Source organism: Sciurus carolinensis, chromosome 13 (genome assembly GCF_902686445.1).
Source record: "Sciurus carolinensis chromosome 13, mSciCar1.2, whole genome shotgun sequence".
Classification (NCBI taxonomy): domain Eukaryota; kingdom Metazoa; phylum Chordata; class Mammalia; order Rodentia; family Sciuridae; genus Sciurus; species Sciurus carolinensis.
Genome location: NC_062225.1, coordinates 69,953,528 through 69,974,264, shown reverse-complemented (window position 1 = coordinate 69,974,264; position 20,737 = coordinate 69,953,528). Strand labels below are relative to the sequence as shown.

Sequence of the window (20,737 nt, the reverse complement as noted above, 5' to 3'; positions counted from 1 at the left end):
CTATCCCACTGGAGGATGCAGGCCTCCACACCTGGAGGGGTCAGTGTGCGTGGCTCTGGGAAGAGCATTTGTCTTCACCCAGCCCAGGGTTTCCAGCTGCCTGCTGGTGAGCTCCCAGGCCAGGAGCCTACCTGGCTGGGGCGCAGGTGGAGGAGCACATTAGAATTTCTAATTTATGTTTTCCTCATTCTTTAAATTCTTTTAAATTTAAATTCTACCTTTCACAAGTGTTTTTCTAGAGAATTCAGTAAAGCCAAGAGGAAACTTGTTAACCTGGAGTCTTCTTGGGCTTCACTGGCTTGATGTATTTCTCCTGCATCTCCCCCAGGACACCAGTTCACCGGTACCTTCAGTACACATGTGGATTCAACATTTTGCCCCCAAGGTTGACAAACCAGCAAGAAGGCAGGTGAGGCAGAGTGAGGGTGGAGGGGGATGAGAAGGTATGTGAGCCAGTGCCACTGCTGGAGGACAGTCTCCTTGCAGGTGAGTGGACACCCAGTGCCCATGGCTCAGCCCTCCTGGAGAGTGAGTGACAGCTGGATGTGGAACTCGGAGCTCCTGGCCCCCACTCTCTGTAGTCCTGGGCTTCAGAATGCCCTGCCCGGTGGCTCCATCCTGATTTCAGGACCTGCATGGAGCTCATGTCTGCGATCATCCTCCCAGGTGGACTGTGTCCCCAGCACAAATCTCTAGGCCAAGGGCAACCTTTTAGAGAGGTGTGACCATGCTTTTATACGGAGGCTGGGAGTTCACAGTGTGAGGCCGAGCCAGGGTTAGGAAGAGAACGTGCATCCCTGGGGCCCTGGTGTGGAATCTGAGGAGAAAAGACCTCCGTTCACCCTCTTGCTTCCTATAAATGTCAGGGAAGGTTCTATTCTCTGGTCTGCCCACCCCAGACCCTGTCATGGGGTTGTGTCTGTTGCCTATTTAAAAGTGCTGTCATTGGAAATTGGCCACAGAGAAGAATCTCTTTGTGGATAGGGAAAGAATCTCTTGCTATCTCCAACTATCTCCTGTCAAGGTGGAACTGATCTGTGACCTTAATACACACAACCTCAAAGAGGAAATCTTAGGGACAGGCGCCTTCTCCCATAAGCTCTGGAATCAGTCATGACTCCTCGGTCAGCAACAGCAATGGCGGAGCTGTTGGAGAGAACTGGCATGGGGGCCACTGCCGGTATATGACCTTAAACACCATCTCTGGGCCTTGGTTTCACCATATATAAAATGGGGATAACTATATACCTACTGAATAGGGTTCTCATGTCACTTCTTTGAGACAGATGAGGTGGGTGGAGAGAAGGATGAACGAGTGATATCCAGGCTTTGAAGGGCGGATGCAATGCCTTCTGGACAGCCAAGGGCTAAGGAGGCAGGTGGGCAGAAGCAAGCAGGGGGCCAAAGCAGGGTTAGGGGCAAGAACACTGCCCATGCCTAACACTAGCCGAAAGGGTTGACAAAGACAAGAGTGGTGGTTTATGAGGGAGGAAGAGGGGACTCTGAATGGAAGAGAAAGGAAACAGAGTGTTACAGTGCACACACGCACACACACGTTTGGGGAGATGATTTTAGCTGAAATGGTTAAGTGGATTTCTGTGGGTCCAAAATGGGTTTAATACTGTCAGAGAACTTGGACAAGTGCCCAGTCCTGCTGCTGGGCCCTGGAGAACAGGGGCTGTGTCTAGTCCAGCATGAATCCCCCCGTGCCTCCCTTGCAGGCAGTGTGAGCCCAGGGCACTGCACCCCAGTCTGCTGAGGTGGACTGAACGCTTCCCAGGTCCCAGGGATCTGCTGGCATCCTCAATTTGCAAGGCTGCTGCACAAACACTGCGGTGCTCTAAAGACAGAGCGGAGCTGCAGCCCAGCACTGTCTTCTAGAGAATTCTGCTCACCTGCTAACCCTTGCCATGATGACTTGGGGTGCCGGGTCACAGGGCTGGAAGGCCAGTTGGCATGGGCTGGTTCTCCTCCAGCCTGATAAAGGCCTGGCCACCTCTGTCCAGGGCCAGGGCATTGAAGGACCCTCTCAGAGGACCACAGAGCCTCTTATTTCCTTACGCTGCCAAAGACAGCAAGTTCCAGAAAAGCAAACTCCTGTCCCAGGAGCTGGAATTCCCAGGAGCACCACCCACACACAGACTCAGGGACAGGATGTGTGTCACCTACTCAACATTTTACAAAATGCCACTTGAGAAAATTGTGTCACTGTCAGCTAGGCAACTACACCTAAAGCAAATGGATACCTTGGTTTCCTTTCCCTTCTTCCTGTCTGACTCAGGCAGTCACCTCCCCTGTCCTGCTGGAGCAGAGATGGTTCCTGGAAAACTCTTGGCAAGTCAGAGCTAGGTTTTGAGATGCAAGTACCAGGTCCGAGGGTCTGGATTTTTGTGGTTAGCCAACAGGGGAACATCCAAGGCTATGCTGAGGATGGGAACAACGGTTTAGTGACCACAGCTGAGGTGGGGATGAAGGGCAGGGATTGGAGCCATAACCTAACTATGGCTGCTAGCAGGGGCTACTCTGTCTCCTTGAGGGCATCTGGTAACACCGGCAGGCATTTTTGATGGCTGCAACTTCTGTGTGGCAGGTGCTACTGGCATCTGTGGTTAGAGCCCAAGGCTGCTGCTAGGCAGCCTATGACGCACAGGACAGTCCTCCACAACAAAGAATTGTCTTGCCCAAAAGTCAATAGAGCTGAGTTTGAGCAACACAGATCTAGCAAGAAGCAGCAAATGCAGGGGAGCTCTCAGGGAAGATGTGCAGGGGCTGGCAGATGCGGGGACTGCAGGAGGAAGAGGAGCCACAGGCACTGGGCAGGATTGGAATCGTGTTGCCTGGAAGAAAGTGGTCAGGTGGGGAGAACCGGTGTCGACGGGAAGGTGGCCAGGGTGCTAACAGCTGCTCACACCATCTGTGGACTTGAATCACAGATGAGTTGCCCAGGATTAGTGAGTCCAGGTGGGAGTTGAACCACGAACCTTCGATCCCTAAGCCCTCTCCTGGGACCTGATGGTGTCTGACTCCTGAGGATAAAGGTCAACCTCAGCAGGGAAGAAGGCATGATTTGGTTCCTGCTTCTCACTGGCCTCAACATCTGCTGTGCCTCCTCAGACCCCGGTCTCCCTGCAGCCCTTCACAGGCAGCACCCTGATTCTGAACCTCAGGTCTCAGCACCTGCTTTATTTCCTAAACCACCCTTTCTCCCCTTCCTGGCCAGGTCTCTTTCCACTTATCTCTCAGGAGACAGCTCATTTTCAAGTCCTCTGGGACAACTTCCCTGTCCTCACACATAACTCAGATGCCACCTGTCTCTGCTCCTGCAGGGCCTGGCACATGCTCTCCAGGTCAGGAATTATATCACAGTGGTTGGTCACTTGCTTATTCAGCCCCTCGAGGCCTGTGCCTCAGTGCTCATCTCTGTATCTTCAAGTGAGCAGGGAAGTATTTTCTGAATGAATGAGTGAAGAAATGAATGGAGACGCAGAATCTGTGAATCAATGAATCAATAAACACGGCAGCCTGGCAGAGCTGGAAAAATGAAAAAAAAAACCTAAAACAAAAACAACACCCTATGAAAGAGTTTACAGAGAAAATACAGTGGCCTAAGAACCTTGGTGAATGTCCACCCTGGGGCCTTGAAGAGGGGGAGAGGAGTCGGCTTAGAAATCAGACAGGAGAGACAGGGAGGCAGGCGAAGGGGGATCCATCCTGTAGAGCAGAGAGGGCCGTCGGCGAGGGATGCGCTTGGCCAAGGGCCACAGAGGTTGAGACAGGTCGTGAATTTGTCAGTGACTTTGGAAAGAGCAGGCCTATAGTCCTGCGGACTTGGGGGCGAGCAGGAGAGGCAGAGGTGGATGGAACCAGCGATCTACAGAGGGGAGGACAGGGATGAACGAGGACACTGCCCAGAGATAAGGCAGAGGATGTGACTGTCACCAAATCTGATGGGACTGCCCAGAAGTCAGAAGTCACCTGGAGACTCACTTTGTCTCAGAGGTGGCACCCAGCAGAGGCTTTCTCCCTTTCCATGTCACATTTTCCAGATAGCTTTGACCTCCACCCTGCCTGACCCAGACCGTGTTCATTGTCAGTGGGAAGGAAGGACATCAACAGCAGATTCAATGAGCTCCTGTTAACTTATGGGCCATTTCCTTTGGGTAAAATGCTGCCTCTCAAGCTGTCCTAACAGGAATTCTGTGTATCTGGAACCTGGAAGTGTGAACATGTGGCAGAGTGGTGGTGGGGGGGTCTTCCTTCTCACACTCCCCTACTGATCTCTGTGTAGAACCGGACCCCTGATGACACATGAGAGCTTGTGATCAGGCTAACCTGGCCACCTCCCTCCTCTGTGGCCCATGGTGCTGCATCCCCAGCCAGTTTACTTTACCTGGGACTTTACATCCTCGCCTTTGATCTTGGCGCAGGGGCTCAGTTTTAGGTTTAAGACCTCTTGGTTCTGCTTTTGAGACTCAAGGCACTTCTGCCTCTGCCGGATTTTGCCCTTCTGGATGGAGGAATCCTCGGGGACTCTGGAGGAAAGCCACAAAGAGAGATGAGAACCCAAGATCAAGAATAAGAGCAGCTGGAGAGGTTGTGGGATGTTCTGAGAATGGCAGGCCAACTTCCCCTGGGCTGTCGCTAAGATTGGCATCTGCTCAGAGAAGGATGTCACTAGGAGGAAGGCAGCAAGGGAGCATTTGGGAGCCGCAGGGTGAGGGATCCCTGGGATGGAGCCTGTGCCACTGAGTCCATGCTCTCAGGACACAACCTGAGGCACAAACACCAGCAGCTGAGAAATACTGCTACGAGTTACCACCAGTCCCTCAGGCTGTTGATTTGACCCAATTCCCCTTCTAGTTTTGGGGATCAGAAGTCAACTAGCCCTGCTTCTTAGCCCTCCCTAGGTTAAGATCCCTGATCCAGTCGGCCACGCTGTCCCCTCCAGGGCAAGCCTCTCCTTGCTGCCAGCCATGGGGCAGGGGTACCTGAGTTCCGGGTAGACATTCTCCAGGTACCACTTGAAGCTCTGACAGTTCAGGTTCCTCCTCAGGCTCACTCTGCTCTCAATGCTGGGGGTGACAGGGACAAAGATAAAACACAGCCGTCAGAGGCAGAACCTGCCACGGTGGCCCAGGCTTGGGAGCGTAAGTCACAAGCAGTGCCCCCTGTGCTGTGCCCACCTGTCCCTGGAAGGTGCCGGGGAAATGAACTAAGCAGAGACTTCTACCGCTCAGGCCAGGGCTATGTGACACCCAGCCATATCCATGATGGGGAAGCAGTGGCACTGAGGATTTAAGCTTCCACTTGAAAATGGAATTGGGGCTGTTTTGACTTTTCCTTAAAAACAAAGGTGCCAGAATAGTCAGTGTGTCGGTGGTCACCCACCATTGGGGCTCTGGATCTACTACTCACAGTCTCTCTTGGATTCTGCAGCTGAAATCCTACTCCACAATGCCCCAGCCTCAGAGAATCCTCTTCCTTGGCTGGTGCTAGGGTCTGGGCATGTGACAGCTCACTGGCTATTCACCCGGCACCTACTACGTGCCCAGCATTGTACCCAGTGCGGGATAGGATGGTGGCATAAGTGGGTCTGTGGGGCTGTGGACAACTCAGAGCTGCTTGTTGGGTGCATGGTGGCCAAGGCAGTAATGGTGACACTGGTGTCTGGAAGGAATGACGGACATCATCTAGACAAACTAGAAGGCAGCTGGGTAGGATTTCAGCAGGTGCGAAGAGGGGATGTGGGTGGGAAGAGAGCAGGGACAGTCCACAAGGGGCACTGCTGAGCCTGGGCTTCGTCTTAAGGGCACCAGGTTGAAACCGAGGCTCGATGCAGGGTGTGACAGGACAGTGTTTGCACTTGGACGGCATCTCTTAGATGGTTCTGGAATGGGCTTGGTAAGGCAGAACTAGGGACAGGGAGGACAGGAGGGAGGTGACTGTGGAACCCCAGGTGCCAATCATGCTTTATCACAGAGGTCCAGGAGGGTCAGTCCTCCACTGCTCTCCAGCTGCACTGCTGGTACCCACCTAATTCCCTTTGGCACCCTGTCCTTCCTGGACTGAAAACAGAACTGGCCCTGCCTCCATCCAGCCTGGCCGCCTTCCACACCCACTCACACTGCTACACCGGAACTTCCCACAGAGCACAAACCACACCTCCCCCCAGCTCTCAGCTCCTCGGGGACAGGATGGTCAGGTCTGGAACAAGCTCAGTGTGCGAACGAGGCAGCACCACCAGGACCTGTGGATCTTTTCCATGGGGGTAGAGATCTGGAGGTAGGAGTCAAGGTTGATGCCTAGATTTCTGATTTGGCCAATAAGATCCAAGGAAGAAGGTTCATGGCAATGGGATGAACAAGGGCTGAGGGGCAGGATTAGGAGTGAACTTCATGGGTTTAGGACTTGTTGAGTCGGAGGTGTCTGGAAGCATCTTGGGAGTGGCCCAGTTGAAACTTGGATGTAAGTGGCTGGAGTTCGGAGGAGAGGTCTTGCTTAGAAATAGAGATATGTTCATGGGCAGTGGAGATGTGGCAAGTAGTGCCAGGGATGTGTCCTAAGAAGGGGGCTTACGACAGGCCCTGCAGGAAGACCAACATACGAGGGGTGGGGAGAAGAAACCAAGCTGCAAATAGGACCAAAATGTGGTTTGCAGCAGCAGAAAAACCTAAGACTGCAGAGCTTCGGGAGCCCAAGGGCCAGAGGGTGGGGAGCCACCCTGATGCCACAGAGGGCAGACCACTGCGTGGTGAGGCTGGGTCCTGAACGGGCAGAAGGAGGCGGTGTAGGAGATGAGCCACACTGGGATGAGGTGGGGGTTTGTGTTTTGTCCTTCCCCGACTTTTAAGCCAGGGAGTGAGTCTAAATGCACCTTGGAAGGATGCATCAGATTCGCAAGGAACAGAGCGAGTGGAGGCACCAAGCCCCGCCTCTGCACACTGGAATCCCAGGGTGGGCACAGGGTGTCTTCCACCAGTTCCACCACTCAGGCCATGCCCCAAACAAAGTGAATCAGCCCACTTGGGGAGGAGCCCAGGAGTTGGAGGGATTTAAAGCTCCCCACTGTGCACACAATTTGGAAACTTCCCCACTAGAACCTTGTTCCTCAAATTGGATCCTCAGACTAGCTGCATGGCATCACTGGGGAGCTGATTAGACACGCAGACCTGGAGAATCACATTCCCCATTGATCCCCGGGAGCTCTGTGTGCACATTAAAGTTTGAGAGGCCCTGCACCAGGAGGCAGGAGGAGATCAATCCAGGCAGTGGGAACCTGATAAATGTTGATTTATGAATGAGCACGGGTATGAATGGTGCATCGGAGAACAGGCGGAGGGCTGGCCTACCACCCTACCACCGCGGGAAGCACACATGTCCCTTGAGACAAAAGAGACCAAGAAGGATGGCGTAGATGTGCTGAAGCTAATGGTTGTTTGTCTAGGGAAATCGATGTTGTCTATTTCATCTGTAAAACCGGTGTCATTGGCTGCAAGGGAAAGGGTAGGTGGACTGGGGGCGGGGAGTGGAGGTTTACTGAGGATGGAGGGGAAGCTGGCTGGGACAGCAGGCATCCTGTGGCCTCACTGAGACAGATGGCTATGGAGCATGATCAGCAGCACTAACTATACCCCAGCATTGTCCAGCAGTCTGTGCACAGGGAAGGAAGAGGTATAAAGACAGGTTCCTCCAGGGTTGAGAAAAGTTTGTGGGCTTGGGGAAGGCTGTTGCTAGGTGAACCATAGGGCGGAAGACCTCAGACCCTTTGAGATCAGTCTTTAAGCAAGAGTGGAATCCAAGCTGGAGAGGAAAGTGGGTAAAGAGAGAAGGGGTGGTGGACGTGGCCAGCAGACTGGAAGCCTGATGAGACTGAGAGCCAAAGTCTCTGCAAGGAAGGAGTGAGGATACCAGACGGAGGGTGTGGACCATGATTTCAGAGGTGGGATGATTTGGGCTGGTTCCGATCTCGTCCTCCTGTGCAGTGATGGGCTCGCCCTATGAAGTTTAGGCTGCAAACACCATTCACTCAACAACCTTCGTATCACTAGTGAGTGACATCAGTGGGACAAAAAGTCATTGGCTGCTCCCCAGGAAACACAAATGATAACATCAAAGAAACTGCTGTTTTCTCTACTCCAATCAGCTCTGGGGGATGCAAGGCCATGATGTTTTGCAATCAGGCAGAAGTGGTCTGAGTGTCCATCCTTCTCTTGCATGGTGTGGTCTAGGACAAGGACTTTACCTGTATAAGCCCCTGTCTCATCTGTCAAACAGGCCGTTTCTCAGAGTTTGGGGAAGATTAATGAGATACTTCATTTAAGGACATCTAGCTCTTAATAAACATCCCTTTCCCTCTTCTCTTCTACCACAAAGCTTGAGCATTGCTAGAGGGGACATCTGAATGCCTACTGTCTCTCCAAGGAAGGAGGGAAACAGACATGGGCCACTGAAAAGTAGGAGGAGGAACTCCAATGTGAAGGGACCGGTCCAGCATTCTGTCTTTCTGTGGAGAGCTGCAAATATCAGCACACTGTGCAAGGCCCAGTTCAGCTCCCTGCTGGATTGAGAGTCCAGGTGGGCAGCAGATCCTTGCACACCCAGAACTGGGTGGAGTGCTAAGGGGTATGAAAGAAGAGCAGATGTAGTTCTGGGTCTGGAAGAGCTTAGAGGCCCAGGGAGACCGCTAAGTTGGTGGGCCTGGGGGCTGGAAGCCCTTCTGGCCCCTTTGCCTTCTTAACCTGCAGGGACACTTACTTCCCAAAGGGCCTCTCCAGGGCAAAAGGCCGCGCTGCATAGAAGTACTGTTTGTATTCATCCATCCACACTTCAGCTATCCGTTTCGTGTTCCTAGGGAGACAAGGAGTGTCAGGAATGGGCTGTCTGGGAGGACCTGGGACGCACCCCGTTGAAATACACACACATGGCAAAGCTGGCAGCATCCTGCAGGTGGGGACCACCAAGACTAAGAGTCTTAACATTATGGTTCTCAGGACACTGAGCGCAGCCACGCCTCCCCAATCTCCAAGGCACCCTTACCCCAAGGCACAAGATCTTAGCAGTAACAGAACACCTTTCACCAAAAGGTATAGATGAGAAAAATCACAAGAGAAACTGAACTCAAAGAAATAGAGAATGAAGGGTCAGGAGAGCCAGGGCACCCACTTACTGCCAGTAGCTCAGAGTACAAAGGCAGGTCCTCTACTGAGCATCTTGCCTCTGGCCAGCCTTGGTTCTTTGGGTCCTATTCCAGGCTTCTCCCCTTTACCACAGGGGACGTGCTGAGGTCCCAGCTCTCCAGGGGATGTCAGCACACCCAAAGGCCAAGCGATGAGTACACGCAGGGACAAGGAATTAGGTTATCAAACCGTCTCTTCCAGTGACTCTGCCCAAGTCAGGTGCCAAAGGTCACAGAAAAGGGACACAGGGAGAGGGACAGACAGACACTGAGGATGTTATCACTTAGCAGTTGGAGATGCAGGGGTCCCATGAAGAGTCCCAGAGTAGATAGAAAGAGATCAGAAACAAGGAGATGGCAGGTGGCAGCACCCAGGAGGCATGAGCTTGGGAGAAGGGGCACGCTCCTCTAGATTCTGGTTCTGTTTTGGAGCAAAGGCATCTGACAGGACCGTGGCAAGCCCTTCTGAGCTGTAACCCGAAGTGACATTATACATGTACAACCCAGTTCTCCGGGCACTGGAGGCGGTTAACAGTGCTCTGCTGTCCCCTCCTTTGGCCTAACTGTCTGCAGACTGGAAGCTACTCTGTGGACACTGTGCCACGTTTCCCTAACCATTGAAAGGCCCAGGGGCATGGATGCCGCTGCTCCCTGGCCAGGGCACAGTCAGCAACAGAATGAATGTCTGGAGTCCCAGGGCTCGCGGCCTCCTTCCCGGGCTGACCTGCCTCCGGGTGGCCACACTACTTCCGAGGCCTGATGTCCCAGCTTACCTTTGCAGTTTGAAAACCTGCTGGTGAAGGCAGAGCCACCCTTGCTTTCCCTGATGCTCCCTGGCCTGCTGATTTTTCTCACATCCTACCCTTGCCCACCAGGTTGCTGCAAAGCGTACTGCTGATTTTTCCACTGCTCAGATCCACGCCTCCACTGAGGTGGCCGTCAGGACGCGCACCCGCTCGTGGGTATGAAAAACCAAGGGAGGAAGAACCCAGAGGACAATGAAACCCCAAATGAAGGACACCAAAAAAGGGGTCATGGCTCCCTTGTCCCTAAAGGACCAAATGACAGGAAAAGAGAGGAGAGGGTGGATGATCAAGGAAAGGGAAAGAAGCTAGGAAAAGGAAAAGATGAAGAAAGGGTTACACGTGAATTATCTTATGAAAAGAGAAGATCAAAAGAGGAGAAATGATGGAAGGAAAGCAGGTGTAGGAAGGAGGAAGCAAGGACAGACACTTCTGGGTGGCTGAGTCCTGGGTGGCTTCCCAGTGTGCGGAGGTACTGTCTCCAAGCAGGAAATGAGAATACCTGAGGCAGGGACCAGCTCTTAGGATGGGCCCCAGCCTGGACCCTTCTGGTACCCCATGAGGCCCTGGAGCAGACATGCAGCCCATATCCTCCTATGTGGCCCCATTCCCCACGACTTCCCAAGGACCCTCCCTAGAGGGTCTGTAGGATGGTGCTGCCCAGTAACTTGACGCCTCTGAGGCCCCACGGGGACCTTGTCAAGCCTCAGTCCTCGGGGTGGAAGCTCAGGCAGAGTTCAAGGGACACATGTGCAGCTGGGGTCTATCCAGGGCACACAGGCCACCTAACGGGGCACGAGAGACAGCTGCCAATCCTTAGCCATAGCCACGTCACTACTGCCCACATGTGCTGAGCCCAGGATATGCACCTACTTGATGTATGTGTTGGCATTTCCATCAGGAAAAACGTAAGGGTGCTTCTTCCGGAAGACGTGCCCCACTCGGCTGCAGGGGATGATCTCCAGGCTGCCGCTGCACATCCACACACGAAAGGAGATTTCTGCAAGACAGTCCCTCCTGTTACCTCCGAATATGGCTCCTCTGGCTTTGAGGCTCTAGGTGCCAGGGAGCCCCGGCACCAGGCCTTGGTGCTGTGGGTGGCTAAGAACATTGTGCAGACAGACTCGGTGCCCCACCGGCTGGGAGCACATGCATAAACAGAGATGGCAGCTCTAACACTTTGGAGGGTGCTGTGAGATAATATAGAACCAGGGACCAGCATGTGGTCACACATTCAGTGACCAATGCAGTATGGCAGGGGGCTTTGCAGGAAAAGGGAAGACTTGCAGGTAAGGAGAGTTGCTTTGGAAAAGGCAGGTTTCAGTTAGAAGATGGATTAGACTCCCTCTCCATTATGACCACAAGGGGTTAAAACTGAGACTGAGGAGAAAGGAATTCCATTTGAGAATATGAGAGAATTTTCTAACTCAGGGACCAGATGGCTATCAAGAGAAGACTCAGGACAGGCTAGAAAACTACATGGTGAGATGCAAGAGAGGACAGAGCCCCTAGAAGGCACTTGGACAAGGTGTCCATGAAAATGCCTTCCCACTGAGACTGCAATTCTACCACTGGGTCAGAGCCCCCTGAATGGTGGTCCAGGAGGAGCAAATCTGAGCAAACCCAGAGCTGGAGAAAATGCTAGAAGCTGCAAATTGCTATTGGGGGTGCTTCCCAGTGTGGGGATTTTGCACACACATCCACTTCTTCCTGGTTGGCTGCTGCTGTGGGGATCCAAGTGGTGGGTGGGGTGGTTAACTACCCTGCGTCCACTCAGGAGCAGGATCCGAGCAGGGGCTCTGCTTCCCCAGAGGCATGGCACCCCAGGGCTGGGCAGGGGAGCATTTTATCACTGCCACTGTTTGGAACTGCCGGTGCAGGGTGATATTAAAAAGCAGAATGACTGTTAGTTGTATTATTACTCTGGAATTCTCTGTAATGCACACCCTTACTGACTATGCCAAGGGCTAGCTGACTGCTGCATCCCACTGGGTAAGTCACTGGTAGAAAGGTAGCATCTGATCTGTGGGAGTTCCTGCCCGGTCCATGCTTCCATGGTCATGTTTAAGTGTGAAGGGGACAGGATGACTCAGGAAAAGGCCATGCCTGGGGGCGGCTACCCTGTGAGGAGCCACAGGTAAGCAGGTCGGATGTCCCCATGCAGGGAAAAAGATTGCTCAGGTATGTCAGGATCTTCCTGCCCTACGCCTGCCCTGTGCCTTCTGGCAGCCTGGGCCACATCTCCAGGCCTCCAGGTTTCCTCACCACCGGTCCTCTCTCATCTGCTAGGCCTGTCTCATCTGCTGTCCCTTCCACTGCCAGCTTGCAGTCTTCCTGCATTCCAACTCTCCCAACAGGCACCTGGCCTCCAATTCTTCATCATGATCCTCTCCTGCTCTCACTCACATGTCCCGGGCCACCCTTCCCTGTTCCTTCCTGCCTCGTTCCATGTCTCCGTGTAAAGGTCACTGAGTTGCAGGTAAGCCTTCCTTCATACCAGTGACCCATCACCTCTGCACCTTGCCCTCTGCCTGACACCGAGGCACTCTCCTGAACAGGCTGCAGCTCATTCCCAGGAACACGAGGAGGAGAGAAACAGGAAGAACTTGGCTTGGGGTTCTGCAGACCCAAATCTGCAGCAACCTACTAGTTGTGTCCCTGGGAAATCTGCCGTGGCTTGTAGAGACTTGCTTTTCTCACATGTCAAAGAAAGATCATAAAAATACTCTGCAGGACTTCCATCACCATCAAATGAAACAGAATTGTGAGAATGACTGTGTGAACTCTAAGTGTGATTGGAAGCTCAGCAGCAGGTATTGTGAGACGCCCTTCCCAAGCCCATCTCTACAACCTGGACGCTGCACTGAATCACCCACCAGTGCCTGCTCTTCACTCTTTAGACCATTTACAGCTTCCTCCTTCCCATCTTCCACCACGCTGCAGGAAACACTTGTACTTCTCGGACTTGAAATCTGAAAACTTGACTCTCCATAAACATCCTCAGTACAGAGTGAGGTGGCAAATGCCCCAAATGGCTGGGGCACCTTCTGAATCATGTGTCCTGCAGCCTGGTGTCTGTGTGAGTCACCACGCAAGGAGTGGCTCAGCCAACTGCCTGACACCCACCTCTCCATCTCACAGCGAGTACACTGAGGGACTTCAGGGATCGGGTGTGGAATCGTGTCAGTACATGTGTGAAGTGGAGTCTGAAGGCAGACATACTGTGCTCCAATCAACTCCTCTTCCAGGACTCCAAACAGGGTCTGCTTCACATCCCAAAAAGGAAACCCCTCAAAACCCTCCAAAGGATGGCAGCCTTGCTTACTAGATATAACTTACACACTTCTGCCAGCTTTCCTCCAAAGATATGCATGTGCCTCAGCCCCGCTCTTCCTTTCCACGTATTCAAACGAGACATATGTCCCGACTCATCTGCAAAGCAAATCTCTCCAACTCAGGGGCCCAACCCCATCCCCCACCCAGCAAGCAGCTCAGCCCCTTGAGCTCTCTCTGTGCAGCATTTTGTTGCCCTCTGAATCCACTGACTCCCTCCCCTCTGCCACCATCCTGCACAGCCCCCCACCTTGCACAGTCCCATCAATGGGCCGTGATCCTCCTTCACCTTCCTCTGCTCTCCTGACCTCTCACCTCCTTCACTCCGAGGGTCTGTCTTTGAATGCCGTCCTGACGCTCCTTCCTTGTCTGATCCCACTGTTCACTGGATGCTGAGGACTCTCCTCTGTTCACCAGCCCCAGCTCTACTCCAGGCAGCAGCGCCCCTCCCAGGGCTGATGCTTCAGGGAGGTGTGACAGTCCCCTGGCATCTGCCCTCAACTGCTGCTTCCCTGCCTCCGCTTCTCTCCAAGTCCATTCTCCCTCCTCCTCGATTCCTTGTGTCTGTTGTGTGAGTGTAAAAATTCAGAGTATGTCAGTTCTACAAACATTAGCCAGGGGGAAAATGGCCCCTTTCTGTCCCTCTGGGCCAAGCATGGTTAGGTTCTTCCTCAAGGGACAGTTTACTGGTCCTCCTAGCAACTTCCATCAGTGGTTACTGATGTTCTTATTACCCCACAAGGCAGCCCCTCTGCCAGGACAACTAACACCAGTAAGCTGGGAACTGAAGTACATCCCCCCATTGCTAACATAGTTCAAGTTCTTGTCTTAAACCCCCTCATCTTAACACTCCACATCTGCCATTGGCTCATGCAGATACTGACTTCAAGATGCCCACAGACTTTAACACATAATCAGATAGATCATTTCTACCTGATCAACTCCCTCATCCAAATCCACAAACTGACTGTCTTCATTCTGTTCAGGACTACAGCCTGAGATGAGTTAGGTTTTGGAATCCAGATCCTTGTAAGTAAAATTTTGAGAGATACGTGGTCTGACATGGATTGCTATGCTGCCACCAGAGTCAAGAGGCAATCTGGGGGTGCAGCTTGGAGTTTCCAGATGAGTGTGATGGTTTATAGGCATTGCAGTGTGGATTATTCAATCCCTGTCCTAATCTGTACCACTGACTTCGGGATAAGACTGTGCATCTTCCTGGGCCGGAAAGCCAGGCTCCCAGGTTGGGACAGTTCTGCTGAAGCCTTTGGGAGTCTTGCTAGTCCTCTGCAGGGAGATAGGACAAGTAACATCAGAATTTCATGGACTGAGGTTGAGGCAGCGAGCCCTCCCAGGGACAGTGAGAGCCTTGTGCCCAGGCAGCAGGCATTCTTGCAGCAGCATCATTTCTTTAATGAAGGAGGAAAAAGGAGCTAAAGACTTTGCATGGGGACTTAGTGGGGGCTTCTTGTGGAGTCAGTGCCTGTATCATCTCCCTAGTGATGAGTATCACGCAGACCCAGATTAGCTCTGCATTCTGCATCCTCATCGGGGCACTGTTATGGTCCTACTTCCTTTGTAATGCAGATTAATATTTGAGAGCAAGTTGCCCTCCCGCCCTCCATTCCCATCTCTCTCCTTCTATCTCCTCACTAATCCATCAGCTGTTTTTACCAGCTCTTCAAGAGTTCCCTCCATTCACCAGAACCAACACCCATCTGGGGAGCCCCTGAGAGATGGGGAGGAATTAGGGAGAGAATGAGCAGCTTTCTCCCCAGGAAAGTGCATCACGGCTATACACACACCCCTGTTTATCGTGCTGGTCAAAGTTCTAACTTCATATGGTAGCTCGGTTTCTAACAAAGGCAAAGGCACCATTCCTCATGGGCACTGATTTAAATGGAGCCTCGTAGAGTATATACACATGTATATACACCATTCTACTTCTGGTCAAGTTTAAGACTACTGAGGACCAAGGGAGTAGAGAGGACAGTGGTGGACAGTAGAAAGAGAGAGACTTGCCTGATGAGTGTCATTCATACTATGGTTGGAATGTGACCCCTCAAAGTTCACATACTGGAAACTTAATCACCAAAGCAACACAGCAGAGGGGTGGGACCTTTAAGAGATGAGAAGGTTGTGAGGGTTCTGCTCTCACAAATGGATTAATGATGTTATCTTGGGAGAGGGTTAGTTATCTTTTCAGTAGGTTCATGAGAGATGGGTGAGTTTGTACCCCCAAACTCCCGCATTACCTTACGTGTGCTCTCTTGCCCTTCTGCTTTCCATCACAGGATTATGCGGCAAGAAGGCCCTCACTAGATGGGTTCCCAGCCTCCAGAACTATAAGAAATAAATTTCTGTTCTTTATAATTCCCTAGACTGTGGCATTCTATTACAGTGACACAAAATGGGCTAAGATACTCTTTTTATTCTTTCATGAATGCACTGACTTGACTAATCTTATGGGCTAACAAAAGACAGCCTTGAATCTGTGAGCAAAACTGTACTTTACCCACATCTGGGGCAATCAAGGCTGCATCCAGGTCCCTGCTTCTTGACAAATATTAACCACAGTCATTGCATGGTCACCAGTGGCCAAATGACTACAGATACCAAGATGGCGCCCTTTATCTTTCCATACTCCCTACAGAAAACCAACAACTAGTGTCCTCTCTGATGGAACTACTATATTTAGGGAAGTGCAGGAGCAGTATGAAGGATGGACTTGTGGGATTACATCTGGGCACAGGGCTTTAATAGAATAGTCCAGAAAAGGAACAAAGTGGGATATTGCAACTTGTTCTCCATCTGGAAGAAAGGTGAGATTTCATCAGACTTGGGTGCTCTTCCCAGATAGAGACCTTTCCTGAATCTTGAACCATGGAGCACAGAAAGGGTGAGACCAAAGGAGAAAGTAGGAGGAACAAAGTATCCCAGCAGGGCAGATGCCAGCCTCCTTTAACAGATGTTCATTCAGACTGGAGGGGAAGTGCCAACCCTGTGGAGCAGAGGCACTGGCATCATCTAACTATCTTACAGCCCAGTGATATGTGGACGCCAATAGTTTTCTAGAACTGCCATAATGCATTGCTACGAAGTTGGTGGGTGGGTTTGGATGGATCCTCTGTTCAGGGTCTTATGTAGCTGAAATCAAGGGATCCGCAGGATCGTGCTCCTTTCGGGAGGCTCCAAGGAGAATCCACCTTCGAGCTCTTTCGGGTTGTTTGTAAAACTTAGGTCTTGACCTTGTGGAATGGGAATTCGCCTTTCCTTGCAGGTGGCTAGCCTGGGGACTCTCTGGGTCACCTCTGTGTTATCCCCTACTTTTTCAAATGGCAGAGGGGGTCAAATGCCTATTGAGCTTCAAATCTTGACTTCTGTACCTTCTCAGCTTCCAGCCTGACTGTTCTGTTTTTAAGGGTTCATATGATGAGGCAGGACCCACATGCATAAGCTCCTATCTTCAGACCTATGTGCAGATCCTTTTGCCGTGAAAGGTAACATCGTGCCAGGTTCCAGGGATTAGGGTGTATACGTCTTTGGAGGCCAGTCTCCCTCCTTTGGGATCATTATCTCCATTTTAAGGACTTGGAACAAGGGTATTTAGTGAGGACTACGAGAGGGATTCAAACATAGTCCTGTCTGATTCCACACCCCACGTTCTTCCTACAATACTCACGCACACCAAGCCTGGAATAGCCTGGTGTTCCAGACTACATTCTGGGGCTGGTGGGTAGTGGCAAGTCCTTTCTGGGCCCCACCTCTTCTCTCTCTTTCCAGCGCTGTCTTTTGTGCCTGCTGCGCTTTGGAAATCCCTCATTCTAAATATAGGAATCCCATATTCTCCTTTCCTGTGTGTGCCAAAGCCTCCTTTTTTGGAAATGTGTACCCCTGGCACCCACCACCTACACACAGGCATGCGCACACACACGCTCACACACACTTCTTATTGGACAACAGATTCCTTTTATCTCTAAAAACCAAAAGCTAAAACTAAGATGCAGCTCAAAGTAAGTAGATATATTGCATGTATCCTGTGTTATGCAAATTGGAGTTTAAACATCCAATTTTAATGCAAATCAACTTCTGGAAAAAAAAAAATCTAAAAGCCACATTTCCCTAAAGCCTGCTCATATCCTCAACTGTGGATGTAATTATCAAAACTCTTCAACTCATCTTAGAAATACTTGGTGGGAATGGTGGCACCAGGGTCGGGGGTGGGGTAAGGCCTGGCATGGCCTTCACATGGCCCCCACAGTCACTCCATCACTGACTGCTTGGGACAGAAGATTGAGCACGGTCACGGTTGCTCTGGCCAATAATCTCATGTATTTCTGGGCTGTGAAATAAAGTAAACCCAGCACATATGAACATATCTAGAACACACAGAAATTCTATTTCCTGTTAAGGAAAGCTGCTTCTGCCTGCTGTTATTATTTTCATGTTTTAAGGGGACCCTGAAGCATGGCTCCGTTTATGCAATGAGACCTACTTTAAATGGCACCTCATATATTCCAGTCAGTCCTCCATATGGGTGGCTTCCTCATCCATGAATTCAACCAACTGTGGCTTATTATTTTTATTGAAATGTTCAAAAAAGAATTGCATTTGTACTGAACACGTTTGAACTCCTTTTCCTTGTCATTATTCCCTAAACCATAAAGAGCAATTATTTACAAAGCACTTACATTGTATTATTATAAGTAATTGAGAGATGATTTAAAGCACATGGGGGGCTCTGTGTAGGTTATATGAAAGTACTATACCATCTTTATAGGGTACTTGATATCTGCAGATTTCGTTGGGTGGCGTGGTCCTGGACCCTGTCCCCTGCAGTCACCAAGGGGTGACTGTATCTCCATTGCCCTTCCCTCCCTGAGTTCCCTAATTTGGTCTGTTGCGTTTTGCACACACATTTAGTGATCAGTTCTACTGTTCTTGACCTCAAGAATGGGGAGTTGGAGAAATGTTCTTGCCTTTAAGGAGCTCCTGGCTTAGCAGGAGGCAGGCAGGGTGGCAGGCTCAGATTATAAGACAAACACATAAGAGGGCAATGACTAGGGGCCATGAGGGACACAGAGTGAGGGAGTGGGTGGGCAGGAGAGGGCGGGGAAGGTGCCCGAGTCACAGAGGAGGCTGCTCCAGAGCTGCCATCTGCAGGGTATCAGCATTTGGTTGAGGAGGGAGGCACAGTCATATAGTGGTCTCAGAAACATTCTGAGATGTGCAGGAGTCTCTGTCAGTACTTTTGGACTGAAGGTTGGAGGGAAGAGCAGGCTGGCAGAAGATGCTGAGAGGCAGGCAAGGCCCCAGGAGGAACCCAAGGGAGAAGAGAGTGAGGGGCCTCCTCCTTAGGACAGGAGGGGGGTCACTGTGGGCCCAAAACTGGGAGGTTTGCATCCCAGAGAGAGCATTTTGGCAGGAGCATGGGAGGGGGGAGTTGACAGAGGTGGAGCATCACTGAGAGAGGATTGGTGGGGACAATGAGGGGCTGCAAAGGGAATGGATCTTGAGGGCCTGGGGACTTGCGGGGTGGGGAGGCCCCTTCTGCCACACTCAGAGCCAGGGGCCCTTCACTCTGACTCACAGGCTCTTTCACCCCTGCACAGCTTCTCTCCATTGCAGCTGAAGCATGGCTCACATGCCCTGTCCCAATCCCTGATCACCACAGGGACCCACTTTCTAATTCCCACCTTTGCATACTCAGGTGCCTTGTTATGCCCACCTGCAGGTGTTACGCTGTCCCTTGTAAAGTACTGCATTTTCTGGCATATAAAATGCCTTTAAAAAATTCAGCAATGGCTTTCAAAGTGCTGTAAGCTGGCTACAACATAATGGAATGTTCAGGTGCAAGAAAACAAGAGAGTCTCCTGCGATGGCTGTCTGCAGTGCTTTTTTTTGTGGTATAAAATTTTTGTGATGGATGATAAACTGTCTCTCCCACACCTCCCCGGGACCCCTTCCCAACTTCTCTATTCAAATCAGTCCTTGTTAATGCCAAACGACGCGGAAGTCGTCTAGATGAGATTGCTTCTTGATTTGAGCAGATGTGTGTTAACACCGCTATAAAGGAAAGGTACTAGTAAGTTGGGCCAGAATGTGCCATCGTTGAAAATAACATGCTGTCTACATCCAAATGCGACTGCTCACCTAGTGTGGTTCAAGAGGGCAGAACAAACCCCAGAAGACAAGCTGGAGGGGGCTGGGTTTCAACAAATTTTCTAACAATTCCACACACACACAGATCTCAACACAGAACGTGCTGAACTGTGAAACAGTGAATGCCACATTACTAGCAGCTCTGGAGCAAAGAGTAGAGGATCGCTGTCCATCCAAAGTGAGCCAGGGAGGGTGCACTTGCCTCCAGGGAGAAAGGCTGGCACTCATCACTAAATAAGGGATATGTACATATCAGGATCTGTGATCAGCTCTGCCCCATTAAGACAGAAATCCCTGCCCCGTTGAGAACACCAAGGGATCTACCTGGCTCCAAGTTCCCTGGGGGTCAGTGCAGGTTGACTCAGCCTTGATCTCCACACCAACAGAGCCACCATCCTGCACTACATGAGGCCTTCATGGACAGGTCCCACAGTGGGATTCAGTATGGCGAGCCAGTGTTGGGGTTTTCTGTTTTGTTTGCTGCACTTCTGGCCCTTGTCTGGCAGGAGACCAACTTTTCTGATGGATTTTTCTACACTGCCCAGTTTGGGAGAACAGATGCTGTGGGTCAGGCCAGGAGCCGTAAATTTCCAGGAAATAACTCTTAGTGACGGAGGAAGAAAGCTGTAAAACACTCCAGGGGCAGGAACAGGAGACAACAATGGCAGTGGACAATGCCTGGGATTACTGCTGAGGGCCAAGAGCCCAAGCCGAACATGCTCCCCTGTGCTCTGACTGTGGAAGGTCCCTGGCCCTTGGGGGCTCTCCCTCTGCTGTGGCTTAATTGTTCAGCAGTTGCTGGGGGCCTTCGAAGTGGCAGGTGCCACATTTACTAAGTGCTGGAGATGGCCACAAACAAAACAAAGCAGGTCCCTACCCTTGAGTGGCATGTGTTTGAGGAACACCTAAGTGTCACTGCTAGAAGGAAACTCACACTCCTTATGCCCACCAGGTCTTCACACACTCATCTCACTGGGTTTTCACAACCCTAAGAAGTAGGGTCCTTATCCCAAAGTCATACTTCTAAAACAGGAGGGAAATGAGGGTCACTTGGGGTCACTAGCTAGAGGGCATGGACTTTCTGATTGCTGCTTCTCCAATAACTGCAGACCTCAGCCCTACACCACTGTGACCAGACCTGGCCATCTGTGAGCAGGGTTCGGGGCTTGGTAAGGAGCCCCTCTCATCAGCCCTTCCTTTCCCATTGAAAGATAAGGGCTTCCACGTCAATTATCATAGACCCTCCTCATTAACACAGTGCTGC

At 51.4% G+C, this 20,737-nt stretch overlaps 1 protein-coding gene across 1 annotated transcript in view; it reads right to left on the bottom strand.

Moving 5' to 3' along the window:
• Galnt14 (polypeptide N-acetylgalactosaminyltransferase 14) overlaps window positions 1-20,737 on the bottom strand; it is a 201,960-nt gene that overhangs the window by 7,136 nt on the left and 174,087 nt on the right. Inside the window, exons 10-13 of the mRNA XM_047522509.1 lie at window positions 10,852-10,978; window positions 8,755-8,847; window positions 4,989-5,072; window positions 4,391-4,532 (exon numbers count right to left, since the gene is read on the bottom strand). Of these exons, the coding sequence (XP_047378465.1) occupies window positions 4,391-4,532; window positions 4,989-5,072; window positions 8,755-8,847; window positions 10,852-10,978 (446 nt within the window). The remainder of the gene's footprint in view (window positions 1-4,390; window positions 4,533-4,988; window positions 5,073-8,754; window positions 8,848-10,851; window positions 10,979-20,737) is intronic.